The sequence below is a fragment of the Camelina sativa genome, chromosome 20, assembly GCF_000633955.1.
Source record: "Camelina sativa cultivar DH55 chromosome 20, Cs, whole genome shotgun sequence".
Taxonomy (NCBI): domain Eukaryota; kingdom Viridiplantae; phylum Streptophyta; class Magnoliopsida; order Brassicales; family Brassicaceae; genus Camelina; species Camelina sativa.
The window spans coordinates 18,754,593-18,769,880 of NC_025704.1; the positions used below are offsets into that span (position 1 = coordinate 18,754,593).

General features: G+C 29.0%; 4 protein-coding genes across 4 annotated transcripts; 1 reads left to right on the plus strand and 3 right to left on the minus strand.

Annotated features, from left to right (window-relative positions):
- LOC104771207 (probable polygalacturonase At3g15720) lies at positions 1,565–3,911 on the minus strand. Its single transcript, XM_019241907.1, has 10 exons — positions 3,897–3,911; positions 3,541–3,660; positions 3,313–3,450; positions 3,079–3,222; positions 2,971–3,000; positions 2,681–2,888; positions 2,378–2,459; positions 2,103–2,211; positions 1,887–2,003; positions 1,565–1,804 (listed from the first exon to the last, which is right to left on the minus strand). The coding sequence occupies exons 1-10, from the start codon at positions 3,909–3,911 to the stop codon at positions 1,565–1,567; spliced, it is 1,203 nt and encodes a 400-aa protein (XP_019097452.1).
- Positions 6,682–8,612, plus strand: LOC104771208 (peroxisomal adenine nucleotide carrier 2-like). Its single transcript, XM_010495701.2, has 5 exons — positions 6,682–6,968; positions 7,162–7,393; positions 7,569–7,715; positions 7,810–7,967; positions 8,052–8,612. Exons 1-5 carry the CDS (start codon positions 6,832–6,834, stop codon positions 8,335–8,337), a joined length of 960 nt encoding a protein of 319 aa, XP_010494003.1. The 5' UTR covers positions 6,682–6,831; the 3' UTR covers positions 8,338–8,612.
- On the minus strand, positions 8,873–9,838 carry LOC104772650 (mitogen-activated protein kinase kinase 2-like). The gene has a single exon (XM_010497241.1). The coding sequence runs from the start codon at positions 9,836–9,838 to the stop codon at positions 8,873–8,875; it is 966 nt and encodes a 321-aa protein (XP_010495543.1).
- On the minus strand, positions 13,491–13,930 carry LOC109131278 (defensin-like protein 113). Its single transcript, XM_019242008.1, has 2 exons — positions 13,836–13,930; positions 13,491–13,720 (listed from the first exon to the last, which is right to left on the minus strand). The coding sequence occupies exons 1-2, from the start codon at positions 13,921–13,923 to the stop codon at positions 13,560–13,562; spliced, it is 249 nt and encodes an 82-aa protein (XP_019097553.1). The 5' UTR covers positions 13,924–13,930; the 3' UTR covers positions 13,491–13,559.

The window sequence follows — 15,288 nt, forward strand, 5'->3', positions numbered from 1 at the left end:
TTTTTTTTTTTTTTTTTTTTTTTTTTTTTTTTTAACTTTTTTTGTCTGTGAATATGATTATTCTAGTGGTATTTCCGTAATAACCAAGTACTGTTTTTTTTTTTTTAATTATAAGTAGTTTTTTTTTTAAAGGGATTTTTATTTTAAAGATTTAGTAACATTTTTGTATTTGACCATGTATTTACTAGAATGTCTTGTACGATTGGTGAATTTCATAACTATTAACCACCAAGTTAGGATTAATTCCTATCAAAAGTTTATATGTACAATGTATCAAAAGATTTTATGGAGTGTGTAAACATGATGAAAATATTTGAATTTCTAAATTTTGAAATACTCATTGGCTCACATTTACCGTCACATCTTATTATAGAATCCCTACAAACAAAGAAAAAAAAATATCTATATAAAGTAGTTATTCGAAATTTTTCAAAGAATGAGAAAGAGAAAATCAAATTGGAAAAGCTTAAAATCGGTTTGAACATGAGAATTAATAAAAAGGGTGTAAAAGAAAAAACTAAAATTTGATTATGGATTTTTATAGGAGCCAAATCTAAATCTAATTTATTATTATTTAATCACTGATTTCATCATGCATAAAATAGTGTTATTGAATTTGATATTTATATATCATGCTTCAGCTCTTTTTATAGGTCAATGTTAATTGATTTAAATTTTCATTGTAATATTAATAGGTTGTGTTGATCAAAATTTAAATTGTTTGATCCGTTTTTAAACAATCGAGAATGGAATTCAACCAAATCGAGACTTTCGGTTTTTAGTGTCAATTCGGTTCTCTACTATAAACTGTTTGACATATTTATAATTAGAATACTGACTATTAAGACGACACAAAATAACCGATCGGTTTTACAAAATCTTTATTATACTATCTTCGACATACTTACTCTCATGTGTTTTTAATTTAGTTTTGATTTTCATGACATAACAAATTCTTTGATATCAATTGGTTTCTATTTAGTTCATCATAATCGTCTTTTATCATGTGTTATAAAAGGATTCATATAGAACTCTCACTTGAAATGATATTATGGTTTGGATATTCGTATAACATATAAAAGTTAAATATATACAATTTAGCGGATAAATCAAAATAATAATGAGCATGATAATATATAAAGGATATGTATTAACAAATTCAAAAGTAACTATAGAAAACATGTGTCATTTATTTTAATTTATTGTGTATACAAGGGAAAAAAATCTAAATAGTAAACTCTTTTTTATTTCTTATGAAACAAAATATATTATGGGAAAATTCTATAACTAGTTCGTGTTAGAATTTTCTTATTATAACAATAAAAATGAAAATTACTTTCTTCTATTCTTAGAAATCCTACGATTATACACAACTAAATCAACGACAATTAAAAGCAACATAAACCAAGATCTCTCCTAAAACACAACATAATTTTGTTTGTATTGATTTTTTTTTCTATGAAAAAATATAAACAACAATGTATTGATTTATATAGTTAACAAACAAAAATACATTGTTTTATAATAATAAGAAAATGTGGCCAATTTTTCATCAATTTATTAACTAAGATGTACTATTACTTTTAAAGCAGTCACCCAACAATTCGCTATCATCAGTCTCTCCTTCCACATTTTGGCAATAAACTTTAGGCGTCTTTCCATCTTCTATAGTAATGTTAATATCATCCATAACAACATTTTTGCAAGCTGTGGTGACACTACACTTAAGCGTTATAGCATCTTCATTTAATGATGTTCCATGAAAGCCAACATATTTTATATTGCTAATCGCCACGTCTGAATCCTAATAGATATAAATACATATATTTTCAAAATTTATTCATACTCTCAAAAATTAGTATATTTTTCTATTATAAAAAATTTACCTCGTTTGCATGAGGATGTTCTTTATCAATATATTGTTGGTCGATTATAATTGGATTTTTGGCATTAATGAGCGTAATGTTCTCAAAACTTATATTTCTTGCATATCCCTGGCCACCCTATAAATCAAAATTAAGATTCAATTCAAAATATTTTTAAATAATTATTTTATTAATTTGTATATAAAATAGAATAATTAGTATAGAAGAAAAAAATACCTCCCAAGTCTTTATTCTAGCTCCATTCATCGTTCCATTGAAAGTGCAATGCGCCACTTGAACACCACTAACTGCATCATTTGCTCCATCGGCTCCTAAACTTCCTACACTGTTATCGCATTACATAAAATTAATTTAATATTATTTTTTTTGGGTGCACCAAGTCCTTCAATCAATTTAATATAGGTATTTCTTTTTTTTTTTGCAAGAAAACTTATATTTATATTTATCATTAATGATGTAATTCAATAAATTTAATTAATATCAGGAATTACCTTATTCCATGACCAGGTCCACAATTAATTTGTGTGATGTTGATATTGAAACTTCCTGTCTTGATTGCTATACAATCATCTCCTGAAAATTCAAGGATTGAATTCAAAAGATTGTTATGCTATACACACTTTAAAGAATTTAAAAACTAATTTATACCATAAAATTAACAAATAAATAAATTATAACACTATTATAATTTATTGGTTTAACAATCCTTTAATTAAAAAACTATTATAATTCATTTATTTTGCGATAATCATATATACATAAAATATTTAAATGATATTTCACGAAGTACTTACCCGTTTGAATTGTAGAGTCAAATATGTTGATATTGGTCGAGTTACTTATATCAATTCCATCTGTGTTGGGACTTGTTTCAGGAGCCAAAAGGTTTATTTTTGATATTGCAACATAATTGCATGATTTGATTGATAAATGGGTTTTTGGACTATTAATCGAGGAAATTCCTTTTATAGTGAGATTATTACATCTATTAATACGTAATGCCTGCAATTGTTTGTGATTTTGAATGATGAGTAAAAATTTTTATAATTTACGAAAAAATATATAGTAAATTTGATATACTCACTGTAGGTCGTTGAGAAACTTTCAGTTTAAGCTGAAAAAAAAATTATGATTTTAAATGACAAATAAAAATATATTAATAAGTAACAAAAAATATATATTAATCTTTTACCTCCCAAAAGGACGAACCACCACCATCGATCTTTCCTGAACCATCTACCACTAGACCAAATATAGATGAAAAACCAATCCACATTTGAGATTTGGGGTTGGACCATGCGGTGATGTTGCTAGGTGCAATGATGACACCATCCAACTTCAAACAAATAAATATAAGCAAATTTAATTGATGTTCATAATTTAATCACAATTGAATTGATCATTATTTAATGGATTGTCTACAAACCTGGATTTTTATGGAGGTAGATTTACATGGACCGTTGAACACAATAGGTTGGAGTAGAAATGTTTGTCCTGAGGGAATAAGAAGTGTTGTATTGTTTTCGTCCCCTCTACATGTAGCATTCCATGCTTGTACAAAAGCCTTCAATATAATTAATTAATTAAAAATGAAAATAATAAGATTTTGAATATTTACAAAATTATTATATATTTTGGATAGAAAATAAAATACCGTTGAATCATCTGTTTGACCATCTCCTTTAGCACCAAAATCGAGTACGTTGTAATTTTGGCCATTAACAAGACCAAAATATAGAAAAGTTATTAATATGGAGATATGTAGTATGATTTCCTATAAAAAATATGTTATAACCAATAAGTATCAAACAAATGCTATTTAAAAAAAAAGACATAATTATTTGATATGTACCATTGTGAAATAGAGATGATGAAAATCAATTGAATATGTAGGCTTTTTTTTTGTGTGCAAAAAGTAGGTATTAGTTAGATGGTGTAGTGTAGGTTATATGAATAAGGTTTTCATCAGGTATATATATATATATATATATATATGCATCTACTACATACATCTGAATCATGCATATTACTAGTCTTTAGTCTTTACATATAAATATCTAAAATTCTGCTTAAATTATTTGCTTTCTTAAATATCAATCAAATCCTTGTTCTTGTTTTTGAATACATTGCACACTCTATAACAACATCTCTCTTGTATTAAAATGTTGAATACAATAAGGGTTAATTTGCCTGATAGCCAAAATAATAAATTAAATGAAGAATATAGCAGAAATTTTGAAAAATTAGGAAAATAGGATTAGAGGTAGTTTAGGGTTAGTTTTAGATATATTATATAGTAAAATATAAATAATATAAGCTTTTAGTGGTTATTATGGTCAGTCAGTGAATTATATAAATATGCATCTACTACATACATCTGAATCATGCATATTATTAGTCTTTAGTCTTTACATATAAATATCTAAAATTCTACTTAAATTATTTGCTTCCTTAAATATCAATCAAATCCTTGTTCTTGTTTTTGAATACATTGCACACTCTATAACAACATCTCTCTTGTAAAATGTTGAATACAATAAGGGTTAATTTGCCTGATAGCCAAAATAATAAATTAAATTAAGAATATAGCAGAAATTTTGAAAAATTAGGAAAATAGGATTAGAGGTAGTTTAGGGTTAGTTTTAGAAATATTATATAGTAAAATATAAATAATATAAGCTTTTAGTGGTTACTATGGTCAGTCAGTGAATTATTAAATTTCTTTTTGGTTATACACTGCAACTAGATTAAGACTCGTGCTAAAGCACGAGTTGAAATTTATTTTATTTATATTGTAATTTTTATGTAAAATACAATTTATGTGATTGTTTTAAAAGTTTTTTTGGATAAAATATGATGACTTGAACAAAACACTTATTTTGTAAGTTTTATATTGTTAATGATTCTAGATAAGTACCCGTGCTATAACACTGGTTAAAATTTTATTTTATACAAAATTTTGTATATTTCTAATTTAAAATAAATTTTTAATATGTTGTATTAGTTTATGTACGTGAAGCTATTTCAATAATGTATAACTTGAATGTCATTCTAAGACATAATTTTGTGAATTTGGTTTTTAAAAAGTGAGTTATTGTATATTATGAGTAATTTAATATATTGTTATACTTTTTGTTTTAATATACTTGGTTTTTTGAAATTCTATCATATTGTAGTGACATTATTGACATTGCTATAACAAACCAATTTAGAGTGTTTAGAGTTTCTAACTTTAATATCAAGTTTCAATATTTCAAAAAAAAATATTTCAAAATAAATTATTTAAAGTTTCTTATATTATATAAAATTATAAAATTAAACAAAAAAGTATGAAATTGAATTTAAATATTCAAATTTTGACTCGTTACTCAGTAAATTTTTTAATTCAATAGATATTATTTTTAAAGAATAATATTAATAAAACTTGAATATTTAATCATATATATTATTTAATCAATTATATTTGTTTTTAAAAATTCAACTTATGGTATATGCAGAAATAAAACTATTTTTAATTATAATAAATAATATGATACTTTTCTTGTTTCATAGAATAGACTCATATATACAAATGAGAGGTGAAGTATAATGATAATTAATAAATTAATATGTTAAGTTAGATATCAAAGGTTTTATTTGATGAATAATTTAATAACGAAAATTAATATAGTAAGTTAGATGATATCAAATGATTCTTTAGAATATTCTCTTTAATATTTTTGGAAACAATAAATCTAAACTATACAAATAATCTAAAACTTAATCTATAACCTATTTGTAACAAACTTATTAAAATTATATGGTCTACAAAACAATGTTGTGTACTTCCGTTTTATTATATAGGGGATTTTCCATACAATAAAGCAAACAAAAACAAAAACGTTACATGCATAGTATTTGGTTTACAAAATGTTCCAGAACATGAATTTTTCCCTTGGATTATGTGGTATATCTGGAAAGCGCAAAATGATAAACTTTTTGGTAACCTCGATTCAAATACCCTTGCCATTTTGCGGTTAGCGGAGGATGAGGCAAAAGCATGGACTCTGGCTCAAGTAGATGATATGGTATTAGCTTCAGATGTTACCGCTGCGGTAGTTCACCGTGAAAGTGGGGGATTAGGGGTTCCTAGATCTCTCGAGAACTATATTTGTTTCGTAGATGGTTCTTGGAAAGCAACAGATCGTTTTGCGGGTAGAGGATGGTTTTGTACTTCGCCCTGGGGTGATGTCCCTACTATGGGTGCTTCCAATCATCGTCGTAGTCTATCTCCTCTTCATGCCGAGATTGAAGCCCTTATGTGGGCTATGCGCTGTATGATTGGAGCGGATAATCAATCTGTTGTTTTCCTCACCGACTGCTCCGATTTAGTGAAGATGGTGTCTTCGCCTTCCGAGTGGCCAGCTTTTACGCCTTATTTGGAGGACATACAGGTGGATAAAGAAGAGTATGCTTCTTTTTTTTTGGTTAATGTCCTTCACTCTCAGATTGGTAAAGCGGATAATTTAGCACGCCGTATTCGCATATTATCGTACTTAGTTACCTGTGTAAATAATATTCCTATGCATTGGTTTGTTTGAGCCAATCTTTTGTACTTTGTTGTCCAAAAAAAATGAAAAAATTGATTAGTGTTGGTCTTCTTAAACCGTCTAATTTAAGAAGAAGAATTGGTCGGAGCCGGTTTTATAAACATGAAAACCACGTGACCCGAATCTTCTTATACCATTTATTTGACCGACTAAACCAAAAAAGAGGAAGAAGAAGATGATATCATTTGTCAACATCAGATAAANAAAAAAAAAAAAAAAAAAAAAAAAAAAGAAAAACAAACACGGCTTTTCTTTGTTTGTTTGTTTAAAATCCCAAGACGGAACAGAGCAGAGCATTATTATTCTTTTATGATCCCATACCTCTCTCGCTTCTTCGCATCTTGAAATCGAGAGATATGGATTTGGAATCAATCTCCGAAGCCACCTCCGGAGCTGTTGGATCGCTTCTCAGCACCACCATTTTATACCCTCTTGATACCTGTAAATCCAAGTTCCAGGCTGAGATTCGTGTTCGCGGTCAGCAGAAATACAGGTTTCTTCTCCCTTCTTCTTCTTCTTCTTCTTCTTCTTCTTCTTCTTCTTCTTAGATTAGGTTTTGGTTTCTGTGTAGATTGATTAGATCCTCGTAACTTAGACCTGGCCTTTAAGTTTGTTTGTGTCAAAAGATTGAGTTTTTCTTTTTCGAGAGTAATCGTTTCTTTTTTTGTGTGTGGGTGGTTCATCAGATACCTATCAGATGTGTTTTGGGAAGCAATCTCATCAGGAAATGTTCTATCCTTGTATCAAGGCCTAGGGACTAAGAATCTGCAGTCTTTCATTTCCTCCTTCATCTACTTCTATAGTTATAGCTATTTCAAGAGGTTGCATTCTCAAAGGATTGGTTCCAAGTCTATTGGTACTAAGGCCAATCTCCTCATTGCTGCTGCTGCTGGTGCTTGTACCTCCCTTTTGACCCAAGTACGTTTCTTTTTCTCCACTCACACCTCTGCTTCAAAATTGTGATGAGGTTTTGACATGTTTTATTCCATCTCTGTTGGAATGAAAACAACTCTGCTACTTTTTTTCTTTTTTTTCTGTGTTCTATATCTTCTGTATGTATGCATAGTAACTTCAACTTCTTTGTTTTGTGTAGCCTCTAGATACAGCTTCATCTAGGATGCAAACAAGCGAGTTTGGAAAATCAAAAGGCCTGTGGAAGACTTTAACCGATGGTTCTTGGGGAAATGCATTTGATGGCCTTGGGATCTCTCTTTTGTTGACCTCTAATCCAGCGATTCAGGTACCATATATATATATTGTCATTTCAAATCACCAATCTTCATATTTACTCTCCAATCATGTGACTAGCTGAAAAGTGAGCTTCTCTCTTGTAGTATACAGTGTTTGATCAGCTGAAACAGAACCTCCTTGAAAAAAGAAATGCAAAATTAAAGAAAGATTCTTCCCCTGTAGTCCTCTCTGCATTTAGGGCGTTTGTGTTAGGTGCGGTCTCAAAGAGTGCTGCCACCGTCATCACATATCCAGCAATCAGGTATCAGCTTCCTGTGAAATGTGAATTACAGCGTTGTGTCGCTCAGTGGGATATTGATATATATACATTCATGGGTTTTTGTAGGTGTAAGGTGATGATTCAAGCAGCAGATGACTCGAAGGAAGATGAAGCAAAGAAGCCCCGGAAAAGAATCAAGAAAACGATTCCTGGGGTAATATATGCTATATGGAAAAAGGAAGGGGTCCTAGGGTTCTTTAAAGGCTTGCAGGCTCAGATCTTAAAGACAGTTCTGAGCTCGGCGTTGCTACTAATGATCAAGGAGAAAATCACTGCAACCACATGGATTTTTATTCTAGCAATAAGAACTCTGTTTGTCGCAAAGGGTAGGTTAAAGGCCAAGCAAGAGTAAAGACTTTGGTTTGGCGGTCTGTACTGAAGGATTATCGGACAGGCAAGTATTGTAGTGTTTCTCGTTTCAAGAACAATTGATTGTTTTAGTAAAGATCTGATTGTAGGTCCCGCATAAAGCTTCTTGTTGTTGCCAGATTGAGTTTCTGGGGTTAGAGATTTTCTGGTTATTGTGTAGTTATGTTTGTTTTCTTCAGTCGTAATAAAATGAAGATCTCTGTGTAGGTGTTCATGTGACAGTGATATTGAACATGCCCTATGAGATATTTTTCACTACGTTTGATTTTTGAACTACATATAGAGAGACAAATTAAGATATGCTGATGAAAACATGATAGATCAAAGAAACAGATACCCAACAAATTCTTCAAAGTAAAAAACTAATGATAGAAAATGTAGTAGTTACAAACAAATTAAGAGACAGACATCTATACTGTTGGCACCAGTCCTACATTTTGTCTCTGTGGACCGAGTATCATAATGTAGTGGCTTGATCTGCTTACAAAAGTAACGAAGTCAAAATAAAGCACAGAGTTTCAGAAGACACTCTGCAACCTCAACAACTTATTCAGAATTTTCTTAAACTGTAGAGGCTTAGATGGAAAACTCTTCAATTTCCATATTTGTTCTGTCGGTTGATTTTCAACTTCACCTTCAGCCGTAACGAAGACGAAATCGAACGTCTCTTCTTCTGGATGCAAAAACTGATGCGACAGTAGCTCAAAGGCGCTACCCCTGTCCTCAGGATTCCTTGCAAAACACGTTTGAATAAACTCCCTTGCATCGTAAGGCAAACTCTCTGGAATCTCTGGAGCATTACCATTCAAGAGCATATGCACGAGATCAGTGTATACAACCCATGGCCATGGCATCTTACCCATATACATCTCCAACACTAAACACCCTAATGACCACAGATCTATGGCTTTCTTGGCAGCACCGTCGCGTAGAGACTCTGGCGGCATGTAATAAGGCGTTCCAACAAACGGCCGATAGGGTTCCCAGTGGTTAGGAACTTGTCCGACTTGTAATGAGAGTCCAAAATCAGAAATCTTCAACTCGTAAGAATCTCCACTAGGGAAGACAAGGAGATTATCTGGCTTCAGATCACAATGAACATAACCGTGTCCGTGAATCGATACCAAGCCTTCGAGAATCATCCGCGTGAAGTCTCTGATCATCAAGTCGGGTAATTTTCTATCTTTGAATGTGTCCATGAAAGCTCTTAAACTCCCTTCGGATGCGTATTCAAGAAGCAACTTGTAGACCTTGTTTCCTTCACAGTCGAAACCTTGTTCCAAACCATCACCAAAGAATTGCACGATTCTCGGACATCTTCTGAGTTCGGAAAGAATCTTAATCTCTTTACGGAGAGAGTCTTCTTCGTTCCTTTTTACGGCGGCGTGAAACGAAGAGCCGTCGTTTCTTGTGTACTTGACGAGATCAACATAACTATCAGCACCTTTACCTAAAACCTTCACGAATTCTTCGTTTGGTTCCATGATCTTTTCAATACAACAGAGTTGTTTCTTCAAATTCGAAACGAGTTAGAACCTTTGAAGAAATTGTGCGACACTCGAGAAAACTGAAGCTGCAGCGAGAGAACAATTGAATGGCAATTTTGGTGAAGAGAATTGAAACTTATAGTTTTTTTATAGAGTTAGCTAGGGTTCAAGTCGGTGAGACGGTGACCTCTCAATATTTACTTTTTTGTGATGTTGCAAAACGAGAGAGAGAAAAGGAAACTTTTAGGGTTGAGCGGTTGTTGTTGGTACTAGAAAAAAAGGAAACTTCTAGGGTCGAGTGGTTGGCTCTATATATGGAGCAGATCTTGCATTTAATACGTTCTTCGATGCTACCGAGCGGTCATTGGCTATTTGGCTGCTTCTTTTTTTTCTTTTCTTTTGGGCACTACGATCGGAACGTTTTTTTTTCTTTGGTTTCTCCTATATATTTTCTCTAATGTTTAAAATAGTATATACTCCCTCTGTATCAAAATACTTGATGTTCTAGGATTTTTTCTTGTATCAGAATACTTGATTTTCTAGAGTATTTAATGCATTCTTATTTTCAAAATCAACTAACTATTTAATGATTTTGCTTTTACTATAAATAAACTATTAAATCAATCCATTTGTTCTAAGCATAAAAAAAAAAGCACACGGTTATATACATCATTTATTGTTTTGGGTTAATCATTTGTATTGTTTGGATGACATTAATTATTTTCTTAATCCTAGTGAAAATCTTAAAAAATCAAGTATTCTGATACAGAGGGAGTAGATTAAGATCGATTCCTTAACGCCGAAGTTACGGAACATATCCGACTCTATTACCGTGAGTGAGCCAGGCCAAAGTTTCACGCGAGCCCATTACACCATACTACCACTACCACTACCACTACACCATAGTTTCCCGCAATCTATCTTTAATACTTTTCAGTTTTCACACATGAAACATATTAAACTTTAATTATAAATGCATTAATTTTTGTAATTTACAATTTTCTATAATTCTAAATCGATGATGATATTCTGTTTTTTTTTTTAAATTAACAATTCATCAATAGTAAGTTAGTAAGGAATTTTTTGACAAACAAAAAAAAAGTTAGTAAGGAATAAAGATTGCATATAAGACTTAAAAAAATCTATAACTTTGAAGAAAATATTGTTACTAGAAATTGGATTCATAAGGAGAGAGAGAGTAAATAACTCACTTTATATATAATACTAGAATTTGAACCCGCGCACGCGCGAGATTTTAATTTAAAATATTTTTTATCAATATAAATTTTTGAGCTTAAATATATTTATTGAAATTTTTGAGTATAAATCTATATAAACACTAAACTTATTTTACTAAGTAACATACAACATATATATTATTGAAGATAATGTTTATTTGTTATATTTATTTGCGAGGGATTTTAGTTTAAATTTTTTAGGAATAAAAATCATTGAATATAAATATAATTAGTCATTTAAAGTTTAAAAAATAAATCCAAATAAAAGTCATACTTATTTTACTAATATATATATATATATATAAAATATATATATATTGTCTAGTGTCGCAGTAATGTTTTTCTGGTAAATCAATAATATATAACGTAGTAACAAAAAATGATTTAAAGAATCTCCCTCGAAGAGTACATTTCATATTTATATCCAATGAAAACATCATTTTAAAATTTCTAACACCGAAAGTCGATCATTGACCTAATTATAGAAATCATTTAAATATATTGATATCCCACATTAAATGCAAATATACAAAGTTTGATGAACACTTTTACTGTTATGTCACTACAACGGAGTTATCCAAGTGCATCGCCTGTCATAATAGAATTTCCGACCAAGTCAAGAATGCGTAAATGGTGAAATGATTAAACCCGACATCCGTTCACTAATCCAAGTTACATATATGTCTAAAACCCTTCATATGTTATTTTCATATGTTAATTTTGTGATGCAACCTCAGCTTCGTCTTTTAAAAAAAACATGGTGTACTTTAGTAATATGTTATTTCTGGCAATGTTTTTGGTTAAAAGCATTTGATCATAAATTGATAAAATCTCAAGCATGTTTTATATATATTTTTATTTATCATGTTATAGAATTTTAGCTCCGGTTGATAATATGCATTCTGAGATATACTATACATGTCACTTTTTAATAACGACTTACATATCATTTTCTCTATATATTGTGACCATTGATTTTGTGTTTTTTTAGATGGATTAATTTTTCAAGATTCTTTTTCATAGTTTTTCCCAAAAAAAAATTGTGACTCTTACAATATCTTTGTTTTAGATCAAAACTTTTAAGTTGAGTTAAATAATTAATCTTTTATTTTTCTATAAGTGAAATTGTTTCTTAGAAACTAATATTTCACTTCAATTTTATTTTTATGTTTAGAATTTTATAAATACAATTACATAAATTGTTTTTTACTCCACATGTATTAAAATCTTACTTATATTCTAAAACTTAGTAACTCATTCTAAATTTTGGAATATGATCATTTTTGGTTAAAATTTGAATAATAATATTATTACTAAAATAAATCAATAGTATTGTTTTTACTATTTTAAAATATTCATTTATTTAAAACATTTGGGTTTAATATGGGCTTTTAAAGTGTTATGAATGAATGGATTAGAAGCTACATAGTGGATTAGTGTTTAGGATTAGGCCCAAATAAAAAGAATGAGTTGCTGATGTGGCAGCATGAGGAGTGAGGAAAGGTAACTTTATATATATAGATTTGTGTGTCTAATTAACTAATTTTTAGACTTTTCAGACGTATTAAGAAAACATATTAAAAGTTGATAATAATAATTTTTTTTTTACTATCTATATATACATTTTTGGAGACAATTATGAAATAAATCCTGAAGTTCAATGCTATTTACAGGGAATGCCACTGACATTAAATATTTAATTAAATTCATTTTTTAATAAAACCTAATTGTTATACATAGTAATTGTTAGAGGAGCATATGCCATAAATTTTGGTTTAATTGTTATAAATAAATTCGAAATATATTTATAGAAACTAATTAGTTCTACCTAAATTATTAAATAAAATAAATATATTTTTTTATATTTTAACACCATTTCAAAAAAAAAAAAATTATATGTTCAACTTAATAAAATTTAAAATATTATGAATCTTTAGACTTATAAATGTTAAAAATCTCATAAAACAAGGTTTATTTAAAAACGGCTAATAGCAACATTAGCATAAATTTTAAATATTATTAATCAAATGCTAGAACATGGGTTAAATTTTAACTAATGTATAACTATAAGGCATAAAGATTTAAAATATGCAAAACATTAGTCATATACTCATATATATATATATATATATAGTTAATCTACTAATTAAATTATATTTTTTTTTCTAAAATAAAATATAGCTCCGCGGTGTACCGCGGGATAAAATCTAGTAGTTTACAATTTTCTATCAATAATAACTAATTCTAAATATTGTATAAAACCTTTAAAAATTCTATTTTGAAACTTTTTTTTATAGAAATGAGATTAATAACTAACAGAGGGAATACATCATACATGATCAACCATTTATTCAATACTGATAACAGTTTATGGACTTCTAAGTTGTTTCTTTGCTCCTCTTTCGTAAATTGTTAAAGATGTAATTATATTTTCTTTAAAATTAGGTTATTTAATATTTTTAGCGGATACATAGAGTTGATTAGATTATTTCAGTCTTAACCAAACAATGACATTTGCGACTAATACATTTACCAAAGTATATATCACTTGTTCGAGCACAACATAAATCACATTCTTCGTCCCCACTCGTGCATGGACTGTAGCATTGTTCATGCGCTTGCTTTCTTCTGACATTGTAACCTATATATTTAACAATAATAATCATCAAACCAACTTTAACAAAAATAAAAAATCGATAAACAATATTTTCACATATAAATTAAATGTTCATAATGTTAAAAATATAAACTTCTACCAAGAGTGCTATCAGAGGAATGAACAGAAGACATGACAAAGAGGATAGTAAAGACAAATACGATTATCATTTTCTTGCTATTAGTCATTTCTTTGATTTTGTCTTGATTTTTTTTTTGTTTTGATGTTTTATGTTTTTCGTTCAAATGGTTATATATACAATACAAATTGAAAAGAATTAGCTAAAACCACAAAATATTTTGTAACTGCGTGGCTATTTTTTTCTATATCTATTCACGGAAACATAGCCAAGAATATTCAACATCAGATTTTGTTGGTCATAGCTACAGATTTGCGACAAATATTATCATGGCTAATTACACCATTTACCACAAATAGCCACAACAAAAAAAAGGTGTCTATAAATTTGTAGATATTCTATATTAATGTAGGTTCTTTTGGTTAATTTAGTCATATATATAGCCATAAAAGTTTTGGTGGCAATCTTACTTTCTATTTAAAAAAAATCCAAAAATATTTAAACTAAAAATTTATAGGATTTTTGTAGGAAAATTTCTGTGAATTTCTCACTAACATTTATCGTAGGAATATTGTTTATACTTTCCTACGAAACAACTTTCATGAAAAAGACGTAAGAAATTTGGTAAGAGATCACCATGTTTTCTAATACTAGTATTCAACTATAAGCATATAAACGATGAAGTCTTCGGATGTGAGAATCAGACGAAACACTGTGTTTAGCTTCCATAATCGATATAATGTTTCACGAGAATTATATTACATGTAATTTTCGAGTTAACGATATTGATTTACATTTAGGCGTGATCACGGTTATGGTTATTGCAGTTAAAATTTACCATTGGTTATGGTTATAAATTTTCTTTGATTATAACATTAACTATTATATTTACAGTTAACACGGTTACCGTTATGGTTAAATATGGTCACAGTCATTTAATGGTTATGATACAATTAATATCGGAAGTGAAATCTTATATTCTCTTAACTTTTAAAAAATGCAAATCAAATAATGATATATGAGATAATATTATTTTATAAGAAAATATATGTAAATATGTAATGAAACAAACGTAGAAACAATTAAATTAATGGAATTGTAACCGGATCATCACTAAACTATAAGCATATAAATTAATTTAATTGTTTATATGCTTATAAATTAATCTAAGTTTGTTTAATTAAATTGTTTCTATAAGCATATAAATTAATTTAATTTAATTGTTTATATGCTTATAATTGTTTATATGCTTATAACCATGACTAATCTAAGTTTTACGGTTAATATATATGGTTTTTAACCGTATTATATGATTACACTCTGGTTATAGTTTAGTGATGATCCGGTTACAATCCGACATAAGTATACGGTTAGATTATGGTTATGTCTACTTACACTAAAGTGGAGGGTAAAAAACTATCTGGATAAAATGTTTTTGCGTAAAACCTTATCTCATTGTAAGTATAAAATAAAT